The sequence below is a fragment of the Gloeophyllum trabeum genome, assembly GCF_000344685.1.
Source record: "Gloeophyllum trabeum ATCC 11539 unplaced genomic scaffold GLOTRscaffold_00005, whole genome shotgun sequence".
Lineage (NCBI taxonomy): Eukaryota > Fungi > Basidiomycota > Agaricomycetes > Gloeophyllales > Gloeophyllaceae > Gloeophyllum > Gloeophyllum trabeum.
The window spans coordinates 293,651-314,996 of NW_006920414.1; the positions used below are offsets into that span (position 1 = coordinate 293,651).

Consider the following 21,346-nt stretch of genomic DNA (forward strand, 5'->3'; position numbering starts at 1 on the left):
GAATGAATATCGCGCAGCGATAGAAGGAACCAGTCCCAGTCTAAGTGGTAAGAGAAAACTTAACAAGAACCAGTCCGGAGAGGAAACCAGAGAAAGACAGCGTATAAGCAGTCCCCCTGGGCTCAGCGACTCGTTGAACAACAAGTTGGCCTGATATCCGAAATCATTCGGTGATGGCGGTTGCGTGCTGTGGCGGTGTCCGCGTTTCCTTCTAGATCTTCCCATATATGCATGTTTCAATCCATACTGTATGTCCGACGAGCCCAATCCTGAGTCTGACCGAATAAATGGAAGAAATCTCTTGTGGGGGTATCGGCTACCTTAGTAGTAACTATGTCCGCCCAGAGCAAATATTAAAGCGTGGAAGGAATCCCTGCCAGATCAGATGATCGACGGGACCTGGTGGCCATGGGACCAGATGGGACCTCGCGTGATACCTTTCAGTATAACTTGCGAGAAAAATTCAGAGCGAATCACGCGGGCGATCTTCAACTTCGGAGTGCAGGTTGTGTAGATTGAATGACTATCATCCTGCACGCTCTCGGTCGTGGAGAGAGACTGGAGAGAGAGACATTGGATCACGAGGAAAAACTGTGATGGTCTATGTTAGTGTCTATTAGTGTATAATCGTCTCGACGTCTGTCGCCACCGAGCTCATGATATCACCGAGACAACACCTGGATTCCATGTGAATTCTGCCACTTAAGGTGTGGCTGGCGATGACCAGAGCTGATAGCAGGCAAACTTCGGAGCGTGAGGTTCAATGACATGGCGCAGAATTAGATTGGTATATGGTGCCCACTTAGACACCGCTTGCGATGAACTACTGCCAAACCGGCCGGAGGCCGAAATCTTTATAGTATGATACGAAAATGTCGGATTTGGGGTCTGTTAACAGGTTATCCAGTGCAGGAATGCCTTCGCGAGGTTTCCCTATTCAAAGCTGGTTGCACTGAAGCACGTTTAGCCTCGTTTTCTTGTAGTTGGGTACAGCAGAAAATATAATAGAAATTCGATGAAAGTTTCCTCAATATCTGGGGAAATGCAATTTCTGTGCATTTGCAGTGTTTTCTCACGATTTCCGAGGCAGAACTGCTCCTTTTGACAGCCCACTGCCAAATTGAGCAAGGATCTCATAACTCACTCAATATTAGGTATTTCGGAAAACCCTCTTGGCAATCGACTCCTTTTCGTAAAAGAATCACTTTGGCAAGAGGGAATATTTTTGTGATTTTGTCCGTATTTCCCACGAATCTTGTTCACCAGAAGCGGTGACTAAGTGGACTGCACCATAGCTCGGGCGAATAGCCTCAGCATTACTTCGCGACTAGCACGATATCTGAAATTGGAGAATTTCGCATCTATTTGCCTTTGTTTCTTCCTGTCCCGGTCGACGCCACATCCCGCCCCGCTGAGGAAGTTGTGGAACAAAGCTTGTGTAATAAGTACAAGTACGAATGTCACTTTCGGTAGACCATTCAGGTCTCTATCCAGTGTTAGGTGGCAATATTTACTGCAGCCACTAGCACTTAGTCAGACCTACGTGCAACTGGCTCGCATGATGCTAAGTTATGTCACAAGATGGGTGTGGAATTATAACACATTGACCTTCAAGAGCACTTTGGAAGACCTCCCTGCATTGTACTTACGTTGCCCAACATTCAAGGCACGAAGTCCAGTCGACGATAAGTTTTGTAGTGCCCGCCGCACTGTCCGGGATTCTGTCTGAAAGGCGGGCCGGCAAGTTGTGTCCCCGGGAGAATACGGTGCTGTCCTCGGGCCAAGATTTTCGCGGCGGTCTGCGGCTTTGCACGAACGCGGCTCGGACGGAACTCTGGGGAGTAGCTGAGTAGCACTCCGGCGAGTACGGTTGACCATCTGGGTCAGGTCAAATTTAAAAGTCACTGACTCACATTGCGACTGCTGTGTTCGATCCCCGGTGGGGTGGATGGGGATATTGGGCGGAGTTTGAATTGTCGCAATCCACTCAGCGGACGAGGGATACTGAGGGGGCTACAGTAAAAATGTACTACGTCTTGAAAAGACTTCATCCGGACGCTCCTGAAGAAGTGTGACGCAAAATCTCTACACGATATGAGCCTATGCTTGTCGTAAGAGATTTGTTGCTGAGAACATACGACGGGAGTTGCCGATATTTGAAGCTCCGCTCCACCAAACAAACGGTCAGCTGCAGTCTTGTGTATGGGTATGTCGCGCACTGGGCTTTTGTAGTATAATATTGGGGGCGTTCTATAAAGAGATACTGGAGTACCCGTGCTAGGGCTAGTGACCTCCAAGAGAAGAACACAGGCGGGGAGCTACATTAAGTAGCCACAGCCACTTGCGGGATATCATATATCAGTATCGGCAGGTGGACTGTGCAGCGCGAGGTGTAAACGGTTGTGAAGCATTAAAGGATACGTATATACGGTTAGTACTAATGTGCACTAAACGGCACTGATAAGTCTTTCCGCCCGTCGCTCCCCGAAATATGTGGGCTGGGGATTCGCATCCTCTCGGAGTAGTGGTCCCGAACCTTATTGATTATCGAACAGTCACTACTGACTGTAACAGCCGTTTGCAGTTCGATGGGCCCATTTCTTGAAAATCATTTACAGTCGAACCATGTCGGAGAGGGGAATTCAAGTCCCCGAGGCCCCAATATCAGACCATTTGGACTTCTTTTAATTCCTGGGACGTCCCTGGCACCATGTCCGACACACTCCGACTATATGTGACTTTCTGAAGTGATGGCCTAACGATCTGCAAACGGCTGAAAATTCAGTGCCGCGCTACGTACATAATATTGATAGATGTATTCAACCCCCTTCAGAGACTGTTTCGGGATTGGCCGAAAGCTGTCAACGCCGAGGATCGAACCCAAGGCAGCCTCCAAGTTGTGAGGCGACTTTTGAATTTGACCTGGCCCAGATGGTCAACCGTAGGCGAGACAGTGCTAGGCGAGACTGGCTCAGTGGCTGGCCACGACGGGGGCAAGCCAGCGCTGCTCACACGACTGCACAACCCAATCACAAAACCGTCAGGACGTAAGCCGCCAGGATCTGAGATTCCATTGTCGAGAAGCGGCGAGAGAGTGCCTGAAGAGGGTGCGAGCCACGTGTCGTCGACTGTGGTATTGGACCCGAACCAGTATAGCGCCCCCGTTATCTGGCACTCTCCGGGCCTATACAGTATTGTCGCCCCACACGAAAAAAAATTTGCGGGCCGCTGAAGAGAGCGCAGAGACCGTATGGAGGCAATGGGAGGGAGACGACTAGAGTCGACCGTGTCCAGCGGTATCGGAAGCGAGAAAGTCCAGGAGCTGCGAGCAGAGGAGGCTTATCAGCGGCGGTGCGTTATCTCTGCTGGTTTGATGGGGCGCACGGAGCCACACGACGTCAAGCGAAAAAGGCTTCACATGGTCGGTCCCTGGACGCCTCTGTCCGGAGCGCGCTTCTCGCCTTTAAATATCCTCCCTTGGCCTTCTTTTCCCCTCTCCTTCAGTTGCATTTGCCGCCGTCGCATCTGTCAGCTCTTCGTGAGCCCCCGCCCCTCCCTTGTTTCCGGACCTCGAGCTCCCCCCGACCATGGAGCACAATTACGACCTCGAAAAGAGGAGCAGCGGCAGCGTCGAGAAGACCCCGCTCGACCATAGCTCGTCCACCGACGATGTGCAGGTCCTCGAAGCCCGCGAGCAGTACCGCTTTGACGCCCACGACCTCGACCGTGTCCAGCGTCGCCTCCACCAGCGCCATGTCCAGATGATTGCCATCGCCGGTACGCTCGGTACTGGTCTCTTCCTTGGGTCTGGTAAGGCTTTGAACGAGGCGGGGCCGGCGGGTGCGCTCATCGGCTACGCGCTCGTCGGCACCGTCGCGTACTCGTCACTCTGTGCGGTCGGCGAGATGACCAGTCTCGCGCCGATCTCTGGTACCTTCCCCCACTTTGCCGCGCGGTGGGTCGACCCCGCGTTCGGGTTCGCCGTCGGCTGGAATTATTTCTACACAAACTTGATGTCCGTCCCTGTCGAGATCACCGCTGCGACGATCCTCATCACATTCTGGGATGCCAACGTACGTGCGCAGATTTCATAGTGCGGATCCGTAGACTGACGCTTCACTACAGCTGTCACATCAATGGATCTACACGCTTGTCGTCGTGATCATCGTCTGCGCCATCAATATCTTCGGTGTGCGCTGGTTCGGTGAAGCAGAGTTCTTCTTCTCCATAATCAAGAGTGCGTGCATTGTCGATAATTGTAAGAAATATAGTCACTAACTCGCTTCGCAGTCTGCCTGATTCTCGGCCTGATTTTGGTCGGCCTGATCATTGACTTGGGCGGAGGACCGGACCACGAGCGCGTCGGCTTCCGCTACTGGCGCAACCCGGGCGCGTTTGCCCCCGCGGGACTTGTCAGCAACATCAACACCGACAAGTTCCTTGGCTTCATCTCCGTCATCGTCCAGGCCGCCTTCTCCTTCCAGGGTATGGAGCTCGTCGCGATCGCCGCCTCGGAGACCCGCAGCCCGCGGACAAACATCGCGAAGGCGGTGCGGCGGGTCTTCTACCGCATCGTCGTGTTCTACCTGCTCGGGATCCTCATCACGGGCATGCTCGTCCCCTACGACGACCCGCTGCTCCTGTCTGCGGCCAACAATGCCGCCCAGTCCCCGTACGTCATCGCCATGACGCGCGCAGGGATCCACACGCTGCCGCACATCATCAACGCAGCGATCTTCACCTCCGCCTTCTCCGCGGGCAACTCCTTCTTGTTCTGCTCGTCGCGTATCCTGTACGGCTTGGCTCTCCGAGGCCAGGCGCCCAAGTTCTTCGCCAAGTGCACACAATCCGGGTTGCCGATCGTTTCGGTGCTCACATGCAGCGCGTTCGCGCTCCTCGCCTTCATGAACGTTAGCAGCGGTGCCGCCACCGTCTTCAACTGGTTCGTCTCGCTGAGTACCGTCGGCGGGTTCTTCGGCTGGTGGGGCATCAACATCACGTACCTCTACTTCTACCGTGGGTTGAAGGCCCAGGGACGCGATAGGAAGCAGCTCATCTACTTCAGCACCCTGCAGCCGTGGTTGAGCATCTGGGGTATCTTCTGGACGACGTTGTTCATTTTGATTAACGGGTTTGAGGTGTTCTGGGATTTCAACGCGAGCGGTTTCCTGACCTCTTGTGAGTGCCTGCCCCGCTGTCCTGTCTCTACTTGGTATACTCATCGTGACGACTTTCCCCAGATATCAACATCCCGCTTTTCTTCGGCCTCTGGATATTCTGGAAGGTCTACAGGCGCACAAAGACGTGGAAACCGCATCAGATGGACTTTACTACTGTAAGCGTTTTCTCCTTCCTCCGATCTTTTCCCTGCTCACTGCAAGCTGCTCTCACCTCCAGGGTATACCTACCGTAGAGGAAACGGAAGAACCGATCGAGCCACCGACGACAATCGGAGGCAAGATCGCTGCGATCTTGTTCTAGTCGCGCTGTATTGTGCTGCTGTGCGCGATGAATTGTTGTCGTTGTAATGCCTTAACGAACATATTCTAGATACCTTATGTAGCGACGTTGTTTCGGTAGGTACATAGTAATAATACTATCGGAAGATAGAAAACGAAATGGAGGTGCGACCGTGTACTAGTACTTGTACGGAATAATGCTCTACACTCGAGAAAATTTTGGCAGCGGATGCTACGCAAACGCTGATCAGATACTCACTAGACTCCCTGCTGGAGCATGTCAATGAGGAGGTCATCGGACGATCGCCAGTGCGTTCGCTGAGCGGGGACGTGGCGTTTCGTTCTTCTCAGGCACGCTGACAGATAACGCTAGCGAGGACGGGCGTGCGTGTGTTCAATTCAGATAAGCTCACAATCGGGGTTTGCACCACCGGTGAAAACTGGACAGATGTCGGAAGAAACTAACTGATATGGGCGAAGATATCGCGCAGTGCTGTGGTTGCAGTGCTCCGCATCGACATTTTCCTATCCACCGGATGTTGACAGTGGCACCGCGTACACGCCACCCGTCAGCATTTCGCCAGCTAGACATTGGCGCGGATGATCGTTCCTGGTCATGAAAGGGGGAAGACCGGCGGATTGATGCATAGTCGAATCGTGCGTCCCGATTTGATGGTGAGTGTCTTAGTAGAGTCGTCTAACATGAAGTGTTGATCAGCGTTGTGGCCAAGGGGCATCCGATTCAAAATCTTCAATCACCATGGAACGGCTAAAAAATGAAAATCGCCTAGCCCAACCTTGATGCGTAGACGGGCGAACGAACTGGTGCGATGCCATGCGTATTCTCGGCTTCAAGTGAGGAGACTTGCCTTACTGACGTACAGAGCGGGGAACGCTCCTTGATGATCAACGACAGTCCTGGATTTGACTCCGGCGGAGCCTGCGCAGAGTATTTCTGGCACCACAGCGACCACACTAACACTACGGATGTCACTGGGAGACGCCAATCATACTTGAGGTGAAGACGACAACGTTCCGTTGGATCTGCTCAGCGGCAAGGTTCGACCCCTAAAGATGGAACTCAGGTGGTGTGGATGGATCTCTTAGCGCTTCCACTGTAAGCGTGGAGTGTGGAGCGGATCCTAGTCTGCACATTCCAGTTGCCTGCAAGGCAACAGCCATGTAAATTTAATTTGCACGCACCGTTAACATTGGTCCGATGGAATTGTATTGCTTGATATCGAACTAGTACGCAAACAGATGCGCAAATCAGCATGTCTGTAACCGAAGAGGTTGTAAGAGTTAAACAGCTTTAGACGACTAGGAGGGAATCCCGTCAGGGCATGCCGGTTCATAACCTACGGAAATCCGACAGTGTGCCTTGGAAGTACGGTGCTTATCAAATGTCTATGGGTTGCGAACCCGGATACATGCCTCTTTTACGCCCCCACAGGATTATTCATGGCTTTTCCCTGCTTAAGGGCTTCGTCAGATAATTTCACCATGCCCATGCCATCGGTTGCGTTCAAGGCAGGAAGCACTGGGGCATTGATGAAGGCCAATCGAAGGTCCAGCGGCAAGTAGGCTGGCGATAATACTTGAGGTATACAAGAATTTGTGAATGGCCACAGACTCATTGAACTGTAGTGATTGCGATTGGCTGGGAGGCAGCCGGGACGTTCCTCTCTTCCTTCCAGATCAATGGGAAGGCCGCTTGCCATTTATGGAAGCGATGCTACTGCTTGCGGACAACGAGAGCTCTTCACGCTCGACATACGTCCGGTTGCTCCTCATCTTTCACAGTTGAGGTCTTATAAGATAGCATGACGCGAAGTAATGCCCAGAGAGTAACTTTCTCCCCTCCTACCACGTCGAGTTCAACGGCCATATCTTCAGTCGTCTCAACGACTTGGTCTTGCAGCGGACTTAGACCCATCGGCCAGAAACGAAATGGAGCGATGCGGCGAGCTTCAGGCAGCAAACTAGAGTGCATCCTTTACACCAACGCTTCGTAGAAAGGCTACCGTTGAGTGTCATCAATTACGATCGGTCTCGGTTCTATCGTCTATAACTGTTGCAGTCTCCCACCTTCCCATGGCCGCCCCTTACCCTTCCTCATAACATCTAGTTCACCTTCTCATGTTTCGCATACCGACTCCAGCTTCGTATCTTCGGTCCCCAGATGTAGAAGCCCCACGGAACCAAGGAGAAGAGTATCGAGAGGAAGCCGAGGAGGCTCAGTGCCCAGTGATTGCCTAACCGCGCATATAGTCATCAGTACTTACGGGGAGAAGGGCGTAGGAGAAGAAGCATGGAAAGAGACGCACCGAGTTTCTTGAACATAGGCGACGTCCACAATACTGCCCCGCCCGACGCGACGTACCGTATAAGGGTAAGCGAGCTCAGCGCAGAGGCCGCATATGATTCGTATGCATCTACATCACGCATAATCCCCACGTCAGTCATTCGAACGCTGGATACCGGGGGAAGCGGGACGCACCAATGATATACTGATAACTCGAGATGAAGCAGCACAGAATACCGGCACCGAAGGTCGCTCCGCTCACAATGGCAGGCCAGGGTCCTATGTCCTTATAGCATGTCCACGCACTGCCGCGAGTTCAACCGTGTATCAGCGTTTCGACCCAAAGCAGAAGAATTTCAAAGAGACAGGAAGGGGGCGAAAGGTACGAAAAAGATTCCGAGACTCACAACCAGAACAGGCTAATAGGAAACAACCACGTCCCCCACATCGCCAAATGTAGCCTCGTCTCCGGCGGGGGCGCGTGGAACTTGACCTTCGTCCCCTCTCTCACTCCCCCGATATCACCATTCTTTTCCGCTTTGGCTTTCTCTGCCTCGAAAGTGCTGAGTGCAGAGTCCCATTGACGCTTATACTGCCGGTACGTCCAGGGTGTGAAGGCCAGTATGATGATAAGCCCGACGGAGATGGGTATGAAGGTAAGGCCGAGCTGGCCCGCGTTCAGGCCATACCTGTCGTACCATTCACACAGTCAACATATGGAAGACCTACCCAATCGACAACAGGGTAGGTTACTTACTGATCGAAGATCAACGGGTACGCTTCGAAGTTTCCAAACAACACGCAGTAAACGACCGTCATGTACAACGAGAAGAACAAGACGATCGGTTCCAAGACAGGTAGGATGAACGGACGCGCCATCGTCGCCCAGAAATCGGTAGAGAAGGACACGTGCTGGCGGTGCCGCTCGGTGGGGGAGAGGTAGAGGGGGTTAGAGGTCGCAGCCCGCATTTGAGCGGCTTTCATCTGAACGTATGATCATCCTTATCAGGGAGGGAGGACACGGGTAAATAGGAATGAAGGTAACCTTCAGTAATGCAGGTGAGTACGTCTCCGGCAACCACAGAACCATCGCCACCAGCAGCCCTAGCCCCCATATCGCGGTTATCCAGTCGCACCACCTGCAAAATCACAAAAGATCAGCATCGGATCGTACAAATGGGTATTTGATCGACCTGGGCTGGGCTGGGAATATGGTGTGGTGGGTCAGCGTAAAATAGAAACTACGCGTACTTGTACCCAAGCGCGGACTGGCCGATAAAACCACCGATGACCGGGCCCACAGCGGGGCCGAGGAAGCCGCAGCATGCGAAGACTAGAGGCGCGCACCGTCAGATGTAGTTCTGAATGGAACGAAGGAGGGGGGAAAGGGGACGAGAAGAGCAGGCGTACATGGAAAAGCGAAGGTGCGTTCAAGGGGGTTCCACATGTCCGAGAGCGTCCCTCCCTGCAAAGGTAAGTGAGATCGAAACAGGAGGAGGTATGGTAGAGACGCACGGCATTGGAAAGCACAGGGGAACCCGCGATACCGGAGAAAAAGCGAAGTATGACACGGGTTTGGATGTCACTGCTGAGGGCGATGCCGCCTTCGAAGAGGACGAAGATCAAGAGTGTGACCTTGAGGACGTAATACCAATGAAACCTCAAATGTGGGTTGTGTATAGCTGAGGCGCTACTCACGATATACACCGGATTCCGCCCACCAATCTCGCTCAGCGGGGCGAAGAACGGACTGGCAATCCCGAATCCCACTAGGAACAGCGCCGTTTCGAGCGAGAGCACCTCCACCGACACTCTCAAGGCTTCGGCTGCCCCTGTTGCGGCGGCTTGGTCGATGGACGCCGCAGCTCCGCCAAGGAGCGCGATTTGACCGACGAGGAAGGTTACGAGCCACCGGCGAGTGTCTGACCAGCTATATGGGCACCGATGGGCACGCTGCGCTACTGAGAATCAGACCGGACGTACTTGTGTGGGTTCTGAGAGTCCGTCGTAAGTGACCGACTCAAGCATACGGGCTAGATTCACCCACCTCTGGGTCTCCATGAGTCCAAGCAACGAGATACGGGTCCTCCTGCTCCTGCTGGGGCGTCTCTAGCGGTTCCCTGGCCGCACCTGGGATGCTCTGCCTCTCGAGGTCTTCGTCTGGATCGGCAATTTCTGAGTCACGAGAGGGGACACGCGTCGGTCCTGCTGAGATCCGTGAGGAGTCTGTGGTTGAGTGAGAGGGCGAAGGAGGAGTGGGGGGAATAGAGTTGGATTTGAGGCGGCGTTCGCGGTCACGAGCTGCGAGGATGTCTGGATGGTGCGCGAAGCGGCGGTAGGCGAGATAGCTTTGCATTTTGTACCGTCTGCTGGCCTATGAGAAGGTAGTCGGAGAGCGCAGTCTGTGAATCGAGAGTACTGAACGAGACCCAGGGAGCCAGTCTATATCGTCGAGGCAAGGGTGGCTAGCCCGGGGAGCTTTGAAATCTTCCAACGTCATACGAAGCCATTTATAACGGGGAACCATCGGAGCTCCTTCGACGTCTTCTGTAAAAGATCTGAGTCTCTGGATTTCTCCATTGGTCCGAGCTAAGAATAGGATGATGGAGGTGGGACTCTCTGTAAGCGGCACAAGGCTTGCCGTATCGGCGTCTGAGTTTCATATCAGAGTCAGATAGTTATAGCGCTAGTCACCGACGAATTTACGAGACGGAAGCGGGGAAAGGGCAGGATGAGCAAGTTTCTTAGCTGAATACTTGTGATGCTGTCGGCGCGGATCCTCGCGGATCGCGACGACAGGAAGCAGAGACGAGATGCTACTGACCTTAACCTTGGCGCTGCCGCTGTCGACTCGGAAGCTATGCCTAGTTCTTCAAGCTCTCCGGTGTTACAGTCTTCGCTTGCTGTCGAGGCATTCATCGGATGCCGCAGTCGATATTGCTCATACGACTCGAGTCGGGGTACTATAGCTAGCTGCTCGGTTGTACGCTCGTTGCAGCTGGCATGCCCGCTCCAAACGGATCTCGCAGCAGCTGCGAGTCGAGCGGCCTTGGTAGGGCTCGTCCTCGTCTCGTCGGATTACGAACGGATCCTTGTGCCCATATGCAATCGGATGTCCGGGAAACAGTGCACCTCTAATTCTCAAGGCGCATAACGGGTCTTCCTGAGCGCTACGACGCTTGGGGTGTGACTTCGGAGGACATCTTTGCTTCAAGTTATTCGTGTCCGTTCTCATTCAGAAGGATCACTCGGAGGCTATATGTTGCGGTCCCGATATTGTAACTCTTGAATCATGTTCAAGGCCTTTGACTGAGCATTACTTCCGAGGAGTGAAGAACTCTGAGCTGGAGCACCCATTAAATTATACCTGGTGGCAACCGCCCTATGACTTACCCTGTTCCTCGACTCCACAACCAGACAGGCTACAGGCCCGTTGCAAGTGCCGATACACCATGTCGTTTCCGTTACCCCGGTTGCGCCTTGACCTGTCGCTGGACCATTCAAACTCTTATGATGTAGAACTTACCCTGAGTACCAGGTACTGACGTCTTGGGGAGGCCCTCTTCAGGCCCGACAAAACAGGTACTACCAACGCAGCTTCAACGATGACAATGATCCCTGACCGCACACGTTTCACAAGATCTTAACAGATCGATTTACTAATTTTTGCTCACCAGGATTGCGACGTCAGCCGTAGAAATCATAGAGAGACCATACGCATCAGTATAGCTGCGTCTGCTATGACGACCCGCTATATGCCTAAGTACGGCACTGCGCAACGGCTCGGATGGTTATTCTCGTCTTCAGCTCATCATCGCATGCAAGCCAACAATGGTGAGTGAGAATCCATATTTACTCGTGCTGAAGGGTCGATTCGAGGGAAGATCAGGGTTCGCACGTTGATGATCAGGTGAGTTCTCGGCGTGCATTATCCACATTTGTATCAGTTCCACAGGATACGGGAGATCTGTGCGTATCTGGCTTCAGAATTTGGTTGGCCGCAATATCTGGTAGCTCACCCGGGGAAGGCTATCACCAAAGGTGAAAGTCGACAGGGAGCTTGGCCGGATAGCAGCTTTCCTCTGGTCCGGTCGTCTGTTAACAGTAATCGCACATCAAATCGTTTCTGAAACAAGGTAATGGCATACGTATCCCAGACCTCTTCCTCGTGGCTTATATTGAGCCGTACATTATTCCCGATCTGCCACAGATCCCAGCCACAAGCGAGCCGTGTGCTTCTTTTCCCACTCACGCGGGCTATATAAGTCAACTCGAACCGAGCCACATTTCTACCGCATCTCTCGCTATAACCACATCGACCATGCATCGTTGCCTCACCATATCCGAAATTCTGTGCGCTATCATCGCCTCTCTCTACGACGAGGGAACTTTCACTGAGACAGATCCTCAACACTGGCAACGTCTCACTCCTCTCCTGCCAGGGGATCCCTGGGTGTATAATAGTGTCCCCCACCTTCACCAAACATCAGGCCAGGAAGCTCGCCGGCGCAACTCTACCATTCTTGCTATTGCACTGACGTGTCGCTCATTTCTGGAGCCTGCTTTGGACTTTCTATGGGAGACACAGGACGTTAGGCTGCTGGTGACTTACTTGCCACCGAACATATTTGATATGCGAAAGGATCCTCAAAGCGAGTACACAAGGTGCATCAAGTGGGTGAGTGCTATCGAAATCTTCCCTACTAAGGGACCTGGTGTTAATTGTTGCCCATTACTTCGCTGTGTCAGAACGTGAACAGGGATATAGTTGCCAAAGACATGGATCGTTTCAGATATTATTCCAGGAGGATAAGGGTACTGAGAATGACAAGTCATGCCATTATCCGTGAACTTGGTCCTGATGGTCATATCCACGACAAGGTGGAGGAAGTTGAGGGTCTTCTGCTCGCTGCTAAGAAGTTCTTCGATGAGGCACCCGCTTTAATCCCCGACTTCTTTCCCAGGATACGCACCCTCGAGTTAGCATTATGCGCCTCTCCTTCGGCGCTCGGTTTCGAGTTTGCAACATTGCTTTCTCGTCACTGCCAGCTGCGCTCTCTTACCTTCAACTTGTGGTACGATTGGTGGACTGATTTGCGTCGGCCTCGCAAGTGGTTGCCTGAAGAAACCATGCATCTACGTACCTTGATGCAAGTGGCACCTCTAGTGAAACGAGTACACGTTGACTACTTCCCAGAAGAAATACGTTCAGTGTTGCAGTTCCCCGTGCCAGCCATTCTGGAGGAACGTGCCGATATGGAATATCTTGCGTTGCCCTGGTTCAAGCCTCTACACCCTAGTGTGTTACCGCATCTAGCACGTTTCCGGGATCTCCGATCATTGGAACTTGGCCTGCTGTCGCCGTTTTATCATTTCGACGATGAACCGGTTGAATTCACAGAAGTTTGTCCTGGTAGCTTTCCGTCGCTGCGGGTTTTGAAGGTCGCCTTGCATGGCAAAGGTTCCTGGCCCATGCTTTCCCGTTTTATACGCCACGCTCCCCTCGAAAGCCTATTGATTACTCAGCGCCTCTGTTTCCACTCATCGGTGGATGAGACCCTCTCACTCCCACCTTATGATCTGCCGGAGACACTCTCGGTGTTTTCCCTTGTTTTTGAGGACATACCTCTAAGCGATTCCAGGATATATCGGGGGGATATTGTCCTTTCTCCCTCCCTCTTCGACCCCTTGTTAAGACTTAAGAACCTCCAGGAACTTGTGTTATCCGGATACACAGAGGGGATTGATTTCAACGATGTTTTCCTGTATGAGTTGGCAAGTGCTCTACCCAGACTCCGACTTCTCGATGTCTCGATGGTCAACACTGGTGACAGAAGTTCCATCACCACCCTCGGTGGCCTTGTCGCGCTTGCCCGTGCTTGTAAAGAACTTTCCTACATCGGTATGAATGTGAATCAAGATGCAGAAGATGTCCTGTCATCCGCCTGGGCAGACGAACCATTCATGCAGGTGGAAACCTTAGTTGTCGGATACGCCTCCTCGGTCACGGATCATGAGGCTGTCGCAGGCTTTCTGAAGATGATGTTTCCTCGTTTGAAAACAGTTTCTCCGCTCCGTTCCAAACCCGTAGGGCCCCCCCTCAGATCGAGCTATTTGGCCTGGTACAAGATACAAGAGCTGTTTGCCGACTCAAACTAAGTGGGGTGGCCGTCTGACAGATGGTTGTTGCACAGCAGCTTACACGACTCGGAGCGTGGCGGTCCGAGGGTTTGTAGACTAGTACGATCTGCAGGACAGCAGCAAGGCAGGTCTAGGGTATATTGTCTTGTACTTGGTGTATTGTTTCAGTGAATGGAACGGGATAGTGCATGCAAGGAGAGATGCAGCGAAGGTGATAGTTCTGTTCGCGCGCTCGAAACATATCTACCTTCTCATGCCACGTCGACCTCAGTGAGACAAGATTGCTCACTTCATACCAGGGACTGTCCCTCTAAACAGATCGTTACCCATCCCTGAGGCTCCTGTACTCGGGCAGTGTCATATAGACGGGAAAAACAGAAGACAGAAATCGGGCCACCGCTGCATTTCTCATCTCCATCCACTCCCGAGGTTCCAAGGTCCTCAAGCTCCACTGAAGAGTACCACGATACGGAACTCGGATGGAATCAATAGAATCGAGTGGCCCGGGGATGCTGAGCGCGGCGCAAGCCCGTGCTAATCCGAGTAGACCGCTCAAGGTCACTTTGGCGCCTTTGTAGTCATACTAACAGCACTGGTGTCTTACGATCATATAGTAGGGGTAATTACTAATGAGGTCGCGGCTCAAAAACTTTGCGTTAGAACGGAACCAGGCTACTACATAGTATGATCAGCTCTGCTCAGCTTCCGAGAGCGCTGGTCGTCACAAACGACTCGGAGACATGATGCCAGCTGTACTTAATCCTCTTCTCTAGTCAGAAGACGCACGTCGATCTTCAAGTTCGAGTCGGTGCGCCATCTTGCAGCAGTTTGCAGATCCGATCTGCAAACTGCTCCATAAACCTCCTGCGAAAAAGTAGGATAGCAGAAGCTTGTCATCTTTGGTGCGACAGGGTGCCGCAAACATCGACCAGGAGCTGAGATGACTCGGCGGTTAGCGATCGAACCAGATCTCGAGACCTTCAACGCCTCAAGTTCTGTCAGTGGAAGTCCTCCTTTTTTTCTGGGTAGGCCCATCGTTCCGCGAACTGCTGAGACTCCTGCCGCGTACAGTATGTAGTAAGTACTGATGTGTCTGAGACTGTAGACTGTGGACCCACAATGAGTCAGCGTGCATGTGGCTTCTTCCATGCCATAATTCGTGCCACCAATATGTTACAGCTTCCGACGACGGTTCCGATATATCGGGTACTTACGGCTTGCTCTAGGGAATGATTCGCAACATACTAGAACACCCTGAACATGTCTCGCCTTCGTAGAGCTCTAAAGTCCGTCTTGATGGTGCCCATCATCCGCAGCACTACAGGAGGGAGTACGCCTCTTCCCTGGCCAGAGGAGCCATTGGATCTCCCTACGAGCGATTGCGGGGGCTATTATGCCGCTACGCTCGGAGAACACCTCAACTCCCGCTATACGGTCCTGAGAAAGCTGGGCTGGGGCCAGCACTCAAACGTCTGGCTTGCCCAGGACACGAGGTAAGAAAGAATGGATACATGTAGGAGGTCCGATAACAATGTATCTCTAACAGGTCGAATTATGCGGCAGTCAAGATTTTGACTGCTCATGCGACTTCTGTCCAAGGCAGACTCTCCTTCGAACTAGATATATTGAAGCGTGTTCGCTCGGCTGGCAGCTCGTCTCGGCATCAGGGCTACTCACACGTGGTCGAGCTCAAGGACGATTTTTGCCTTTCAAGCCCACACGGCGACCATCTTTGTCTTGTTACGGAGGTGCTAGGAGAATCCCTCGATTCTTCGAAACGTACTTTCGAACAACACCGGTTTCCGGTAGGCGTGGTGAAGAAAATCACCAAGCAGCTGCTCCTCGCACTCGACTTTCTGCATAATGATTGTCAAGTTATACATACTGGTAAGTGGCTATGTCATGTTCCATTCCAATCGACTCCGTCTGACTCCACGACGATTAGATATCAAACCCGACAATATTCACCTAACAATTCCGGACCTCAGGGCTGCGGTGGCAACTGAACCTCCCCGGGAACGTCTTTCTATCGAAAACGAGTCGCAGTTTCCTGTAGCACCTGTTCTGTCTCGTCCCGTGACATTGCCGACAGCGGATGTCCTGTCTCCGTCCAATGTACATATTAAATTGACAGATTTTGGAGTTGGTATGTCCTCGTAATTTTGCGAAGGAACACGCTATCATAACCGTCTACCTTAGCTGCTACAAAGGATGGCTTCCATGCAAAAATCATCCAACCCGTAGCCCTCAGGGCTCCAGAAGTGATCATAGGCTGTGAATGGGACGCTAGTGCCGATATATGGAATCTCGGATGCCTGGTAAGCGTCATCCAGTTAATCCGAGAGCCTTTATCACCCTAGTTTCCGTAGGTGTTCGAGCTCTTAACGGGTCGCTGGTTGTTTGTCCCTCGTGGTGGACCCACTTGGACGCCGGAAGACTATCATCTTGCACATATGGCTCCGATGGTAGGCGAAAGGTTCGACAAGAACGTCTTCAGTTGCGGCGAACACTATGATAAATACTTCAAAGACAATGGTGTGGCCCTAGAGATATTCCCAGTGATTCTATCTTGTACTAATGCCAATATAGGTAACCTAAGGATCAGAGTTGAAGGAGCGGCGGATCTCACGAGGGCACTGGCCAACTACAACGTCCTTAGCGAAGAAGAGCTACTAATATGTGCCGACTTCATTCGGTGTATGCTACGCCTTAACCCTGCTGATCGCTCAACCTCTAGGCAGCTGCTTCAGCACGAGTGGCTGAGATCCTGACCTCCACTTGCCTGGTTAACGAGCTACAGCTGGTCAAAGACCGTAGTTATCGTCTTATTCTCTGTCTGCCATTGCCAGTTATTCAAGCCGAGAAATGTTGATGGCATTAGAGTGTTTTTGGCATGCCCGACACTTGGTTCCTTCATCAAATTTGATTTCGCTCGTTACCGCTGCGGCTCTCTTAACATTATGCCCTCGTTTCAAACAGTACACGCCACATTCCCTGCTACTGGTGATTCTATTCGTAGGCTTAATGGTGGGTGCGATATTAATAGCACCTACTATCTTGTCTTCGAAAGGTGCAGATGCCGAAGTTCCGGCGATAGGCAATCTCAGACTGAACAGGCAGCCATAAGAACTCGAACGCCGTTTGAACAATGAACTACCCCACGGCCTCGCAGAACATCATGGCTGCTACTCCAGTGAAGAATTCGAAGATGCCATATGGTTAGTTTGGTCTCTGGAAAGCAAGGATTACCCTTGACGCACTGACTATTCAGTTCGACTCGGGAAGTCGGGGCTGAAGGTGTCCAAGATTATCTTGGGCACGATGCAATACGGTAGCTCTGAGTGGCAAGACTGGGTAATAGGAGAGGAAGATGAGATCGTCAAACACGTGAAGGCAGCGTACGCATCACTGGCACTATGACGAATCAAGCGTCCAACTTGTAAATTGGTTCCTTAGATATGACGCTGGCATCAATGCCTTTGACACTGCGAATGTGAGTCGAGGATGCGATAGAATAAATATGACCACCTCATTCTGACGTAGACGTATTCCAACGGCATGTCCGAAGTCATGCTGGGAAGAGCTATCAAGCGGCTCCAGCTTCCTAGGGACGAGATAGTCGTCATGACCAAGGTATTTTGAATATTATTCGAATTTATACAGTTCTCAGTGCACACTGATGATATTTGAACCCAGGTCTACCGACCTGTCGGCCGTACACCTGGGGGAAACGTCATGGGGGCTGCTAATCCGGACGACATAGGATTCGTCAATCAGCATGGACTAAGCCGAAAGGTAAGCTCACTTTTATGACAAGAAGCGGCGGACCAAATAATACCTTCCTGTAGCATATCTTCGACTCTGTCAAGCATAGCTTAGAACGGCTTCAACTGGACTATATTGACTTGCTGCAATGTCAGACAGCTACTGCGTCAATCCACCTGTACTTATAGGCTCATTGATATTCAGGTCATAGGTTTGATTATAACACTCCCATCGAGGAAACGGTACGCCTATGTATCCTCCTCTATTTCATGCCACGTTGCCCATAAACGCCCGTCCCTCAGATGCAGGCGCTTCACGACGTCGTCCAGGCAGGATATGTCCGATACATAGGCATGAGCGCTTGCTGGGCCTATCAGTGTATGTTCCCTTCAGTAACACTGTTCCGACCTGATGTAATCTTCACAACCCTCAACAACAGTCCACGCCATGCAGAGTATGTCCAACGTCCTGAAGTTGTGGAGGTTTTCTGAGACAATCCGCAGACTACGCCATCGCGCACAAGCTGACACCCTTCATCTCGATGCAAAACCACCACAGCCTGCTCTACCGCGAAGACGAGCGGGAGCTCTTGCCGACTTTGAAGGCGAGCCCCACTTAAGACAGGTATTCTGTTCATTTGGACCGACGCCTTTTCTCAGATGTTTGGAGTGGGTTCGATCCCATTCTCTCCGCTCGCGCGTGGTCTCCTCGCCAGGCCGCTGTACCAGGAGACTAAGCGGGGCGCTACTGATAAGTGTGCCTGCTCACGTGGACGGTTTGAATAGTTACTCACTTCATGCACGATGTCCAGATCCGTCGCGCGGTATACTAAGCTCTCTAGCACCCCGACGATAATATCACGGTACGCTCTCGCATTTCGGATCTCACTGTTTACACTCACTGGGAAACACTATCAAGCGTCGAAGAAATAGCTAAGAAGAAGGGTATAAGTATGGCCCAGGTGGCCACCGCGTGGAGCTTGTCGAAAGACGGTATGCATAGTCAATTCGGTTCTCTCCGTGGGGAAGCCTGTGATGACATGTCTGACCTTGTTCTCCGCCAGGTGTGACCGCGCCTATCGTTGGTACGACAAGCCTGAGGAATCTAGAAGACATCATAGGTATGCACATCAAAGACATGGACGTGTCGTCCATGAGCTGACAGGGACCATGTATAAGGTGCCGTACACGTCGAGTTGACGGAGGAAGAGATCAAGTATTTGGAGGAGCCGTACGTGCCTCAGGCTGTCATCGGACACACTTGAGCTACTAGAAATTTCGTATACGTCGATGAGACTCCAGATAGTTACCTCAATTGTCACATGATTGCTCGACGATGTGGCCTGGAGGGGTACTCGGGGCAGGCCTTAATGTTGCCTAATCAGATACCGAACGAATTGTTCAAGGTTCTAGGCTCCTCGGTATACCGTCAACCACTCGATGTCCACCGCAGATGCTCTCATGGCGAGCTGATCCCGCTCTTCACGACGCTCCACACATCCTTCCCGACCTCCGCCTTTCTGAGCTTGTCATAATCATACCAGACGCAGTCGCAATTAGACGTCAGCACCAGCCTTTGCTGTGTATAGCTATATGCCAGCGCGTGGAACTGAAAGATAGAACCATTGAGGGAGGGTGGGGACACCGGCCGGTGGGCGACCAATAGCTACATCCCACGGAGGTAACCAAGAGTAATCGTTAAAAGTCGAAACGCAGTGGAGGCGAGGGGAGACGCACAGTGTCGGGGTAGGTGACTGGGCGCCGGAAGGAAAGCTCGATGGACTTCATGATAAGGGAAGTACCTTTACCTTTGAGCATTTGCTGCTCTTTCGTGGGTCCGCCTAGGGCCCGGCCGAGGGCAGCCATATAGAGTATGCGGGACTGTGAGATGTAGGATGTAAGAAAATGGCGGGAGGGATAGGGGAATGGAGTGTACCGTGCACTCACTGATTCGAGGAATCGAACTGGTTGTCGAAGGGAGGGAGAAGGTTATTGAATGTTGGGGAGAGGAGTGGAAAACTCACGGTAGCGAACGTTGTTTACGTGCCTTACCAGGGAATTATTAGCATAAGATACATATACATGTGTCTCCGCTATTGGAAGCGTAGTGGATGACTTGACGTAGACACTCCGCCCTCCATGAAGAGTCGAGAGGGACAGAGCTTACTCACTGGAAGGAGTCCAAATCTCCCCACACAATCTTCTGCTCCAAGAACGAGCCAGGATGGTACCCCATCTCAACCAACGCGTCCTTTGCCTGCTCCGGAGACAAAGACCGGAGTTTTCGGCGCTCAACATCATATGTGCACGGCCCTTGCAGCAATTCTGTTGCGTGTTGTATACTCGCAGAGTTCGAATCAACAGAAGGGGTAGTGTGCTGCTCTGCAACCACAGAGGACATATGGATGTCTCTATGCGCGGACGGGTCAGGCTCATCTGGCGATGCAGGACCGACTGTTCCAGGCGCCAAGTAGTATGGAGAGTTCGGGTCCTTAAACGCTGCATATAGCGACTAATGATTGTTCGTAGCCCACCCGATGGTTGAAAAAGGTCAAGTCGAGCTTGGAAGCCAAACCAATTCATGGGACGTACATGTACATTTGAACCGCTAGATGAAGCGCGTTTCAGTACGACGGAGTTGCCGCGGCGAGGTCCTTGTCGGAGGAGGTGACTACAGAGCCTGGCTACTCGAATCATGGTATACTTCTGGTGTAGTGGTTGGACTTGTCGATGCTCTCAACCGAGTTACGAGGATATAAGGACGCGAGGACTTTCAACGTCTTCCACCACCGGTCCGGGACCGCGTTTGAGCCGGTTCACAGGGGGTTCACAGGACGACTCTTGGACGCATCCGACTCGGACGTGGTTCCAGCTTCACAACCTCTACGCTCAGTCCCGCTTCTTGGAAGTTGAAAGCTTAGATTTCCGTCTGTATCAGCTGTGAACTAACATGATAGGATGGAAACGTCATTTTCGAGGGTTCTCTCAATATCATAGGCGCACTAGCACTGCAGCTCAGGGTTGCTCTAGGCTAGGGTCTAGCATGGGTATACCCGGGTTAACCCGTGGGTGTGCCCGCGGGCAAAGTGCTGGCGAGGACGGTGCCCGTACCCGACCCGGGCACAGTGACATGGGTATGGGTAGACCCGTGGGTGTACCCATGGGTACCCATGGGTGCCCACGGGTACGTGTATTGTCAAGTACCTCTATCTTGTGCTGATAGTGTATAGGGCAAGAATTATATACTATCATTTGCTTTTGCTTTGCCCTTCCCCCTCCCTTCGCATCTGCCTTATTACCTGCCTCAATCACTTGAGCAACAACTTCCACATCGGATAACAGAGGGGTCTTGATCCATGAGCCTACTGCTACCTGGGCCTTGAATGATTGCAAGGACATATTATGCTGTAAGTGATTGAATGGAGTGGTACATATACCAAGATGTCATCCAGCTTGTGGGCCAATGGAGGCATGATGAGTCTGTATGTGCGGCTACCGCATCGGAAAGGCTAATGAAACTATGGATCGTAGATTGCGGTACGGGCGACGAAGGAGATGATGACGACGACAGCGTTGATAGTACAGTAGCGAACGTGGAGCGAACGGACGAGACATCCGTTGCCAACACAGTCAGCACTCCCAATACAAGTAAATACAGGTAAATAGGTCCTCGGCCC

The 21,346-nt window shown here is 52.1% G+C and overlaps 6 protein-coding genes across 6 annotated transcripts; 4 read left to right on the forward strand and 2 right to left on the reverse strand.

Moving 5' to 3' along the window:
* Window positions 1–3,587: 3,587 nt before the first annotated feature.
* On the forward strand, window positions 3,588–5,481 carry GLOTRDRAFT_105146 (general amino acid permease 1; the record flags this gene model as incomplete). Its single annotated transcript, XM_007866728.1, has 5 exons — window positions 3,588–4,073; window positions 4,126–4,237; window positions 4,291–5,178; window positions 5,241–5,335; window positions 5,398–5,481. 5 exons carry the CDS (start codon window positions 3,588–3,590, stop codon window positions 5,479–5,481), a joined length of 1,665 nt encoding a protein of 554 aa, XP_007864919.1.
* A 1,998-nt stretch (window positions 5,482–7,479) lies between these two features.
* On the reverse strand, window positions 7,480–10,120 carry GLOTRDRAFT_137967 (MFS general substrate transporter; the record flags this gene model as incomplete). The annotated part of the gene is made up of 12 exons (XM_007866729.1): window positions 7,480–7,714; window positions 7,787–7,894; window positions 7,960–8,069; window positions 8,172–8,453; window positions 8,522–8,748; window positions 8,810–8,903; window positions 9,016–9,097; window positions 9,175–9,229; window positions 9,280–9,399; window positions 9,463–9,694; window positions 9,748–9,758; window positions 9,812–10,120. 12 exons carry the CDS (start codon window positions 10,118–10,120, stop codon window positions 7,584–7,586), a joined length of 1,761 nt encoding a protein of 586 aa, XP_007864920.1. The 3' UTR covers window positions 7,480–7,583.
* Window positions 10,121–12,085: 1,965 nt separating this feature from the next.
* On the forward strand, window positions 12,086–13,923 carry GLOTRDRAFT_92693 (uncharacterized protein; the record flags this gene model as incomplete). Its single annotated transcript, XM_007866730.1, has 2 exons — window positions 12,086–12,442; window positions 12,514–13,923. 2 exons carry the CDS (start codon window positions 12,086–12,088, stop codon window positions 13,921–13,923), a joined length of 1,767 nt encoding a protein of 588 aa, XP_007864921.1.
* A 1,278-nt stretch (window positions 13,924–15,201) lies between these two features.
* On the forward strand, window positions 15,202–16,783 carry GLOTRDRAFT_74667 (kinase-like protein; the record flags this gene model as incomplete). The annotated part of the gene is made up of 6 exons (XM_007866731.1): window positions 15,202–15,398; window positions 15,452–15,792; window positions 15,851–16,051; window positions 16,105–16,223; window positions 16,275–16,440; window positions 16,495–16,783. 6 exons carry the CDS (start codon window positions 15,202–15,204, stop codon window positions 16,674–16,676), a joined length of 1,206 nt encoding a protein of 401 aa, XP_007864922.1. The 3' UTR covers window positions 16,677–16,783.
* A 300-nt stretch (window positions 16,784–17,083) lies between these two features.
* Window positions 17,084–18,934, forward strand: GLOTRDRAFT_105148 (Aldo/keto reductase; the record flags this gene model as incomplete). Its single annotated transcript, XM_007866732.1, has 14 exons — window positions 17,084–17,123; window positions 17,177–17,303; window positions 17,362–17,398; window positions 17,449–17,538; window positions 17,602–17,700; window positions 17,754–17,820; window positions 17,875–17,912; window positions 17,973–18,048; window positions 18,110–18,124; window positions 18,174–18,274; window positions 18,330–18,424; window positions 18,589–18,662; window positions 18,734–18,790; window positions 18,849–18,934. 14 exons carry the CDS (start codon window positions 17,084–17,086, stop codon window positions 18,932–18,934), a joined length of 1,002 nt encoding a protein of 333 aa, XP_007864923.1.
* GLOTRDRAFT_74671 (Thioesterase/thiol ester dehydrase-isomerase) lies at window positions 18,922–20,435 on the reverse strand. The gene is made up of 6 exons (XM_007866733.1): window positions 20,262–20,435; window positions 19,841–20,181; window positions 19,694–19,716; window positions 19,617–19,633; window positions 19,407–19,550; window positions 18,922–19,335 (listed from the first exon to the last, which is right to left on the reverse strand). Exons 1-6 carry the CDS (start codon window positions 20,364–20,366, stop codon window positions 19,129–19,131), a joined length of 837 nt encoding a protein of 278 aa, XP_007864924.1. The 5' UTR covers window positions 20,367–20,435; the 3' UTR covers window positions 18,922–19,128.
* Between the last annotated feature and the right edge of the window lie 911 nt (window positions 20,436–21,346).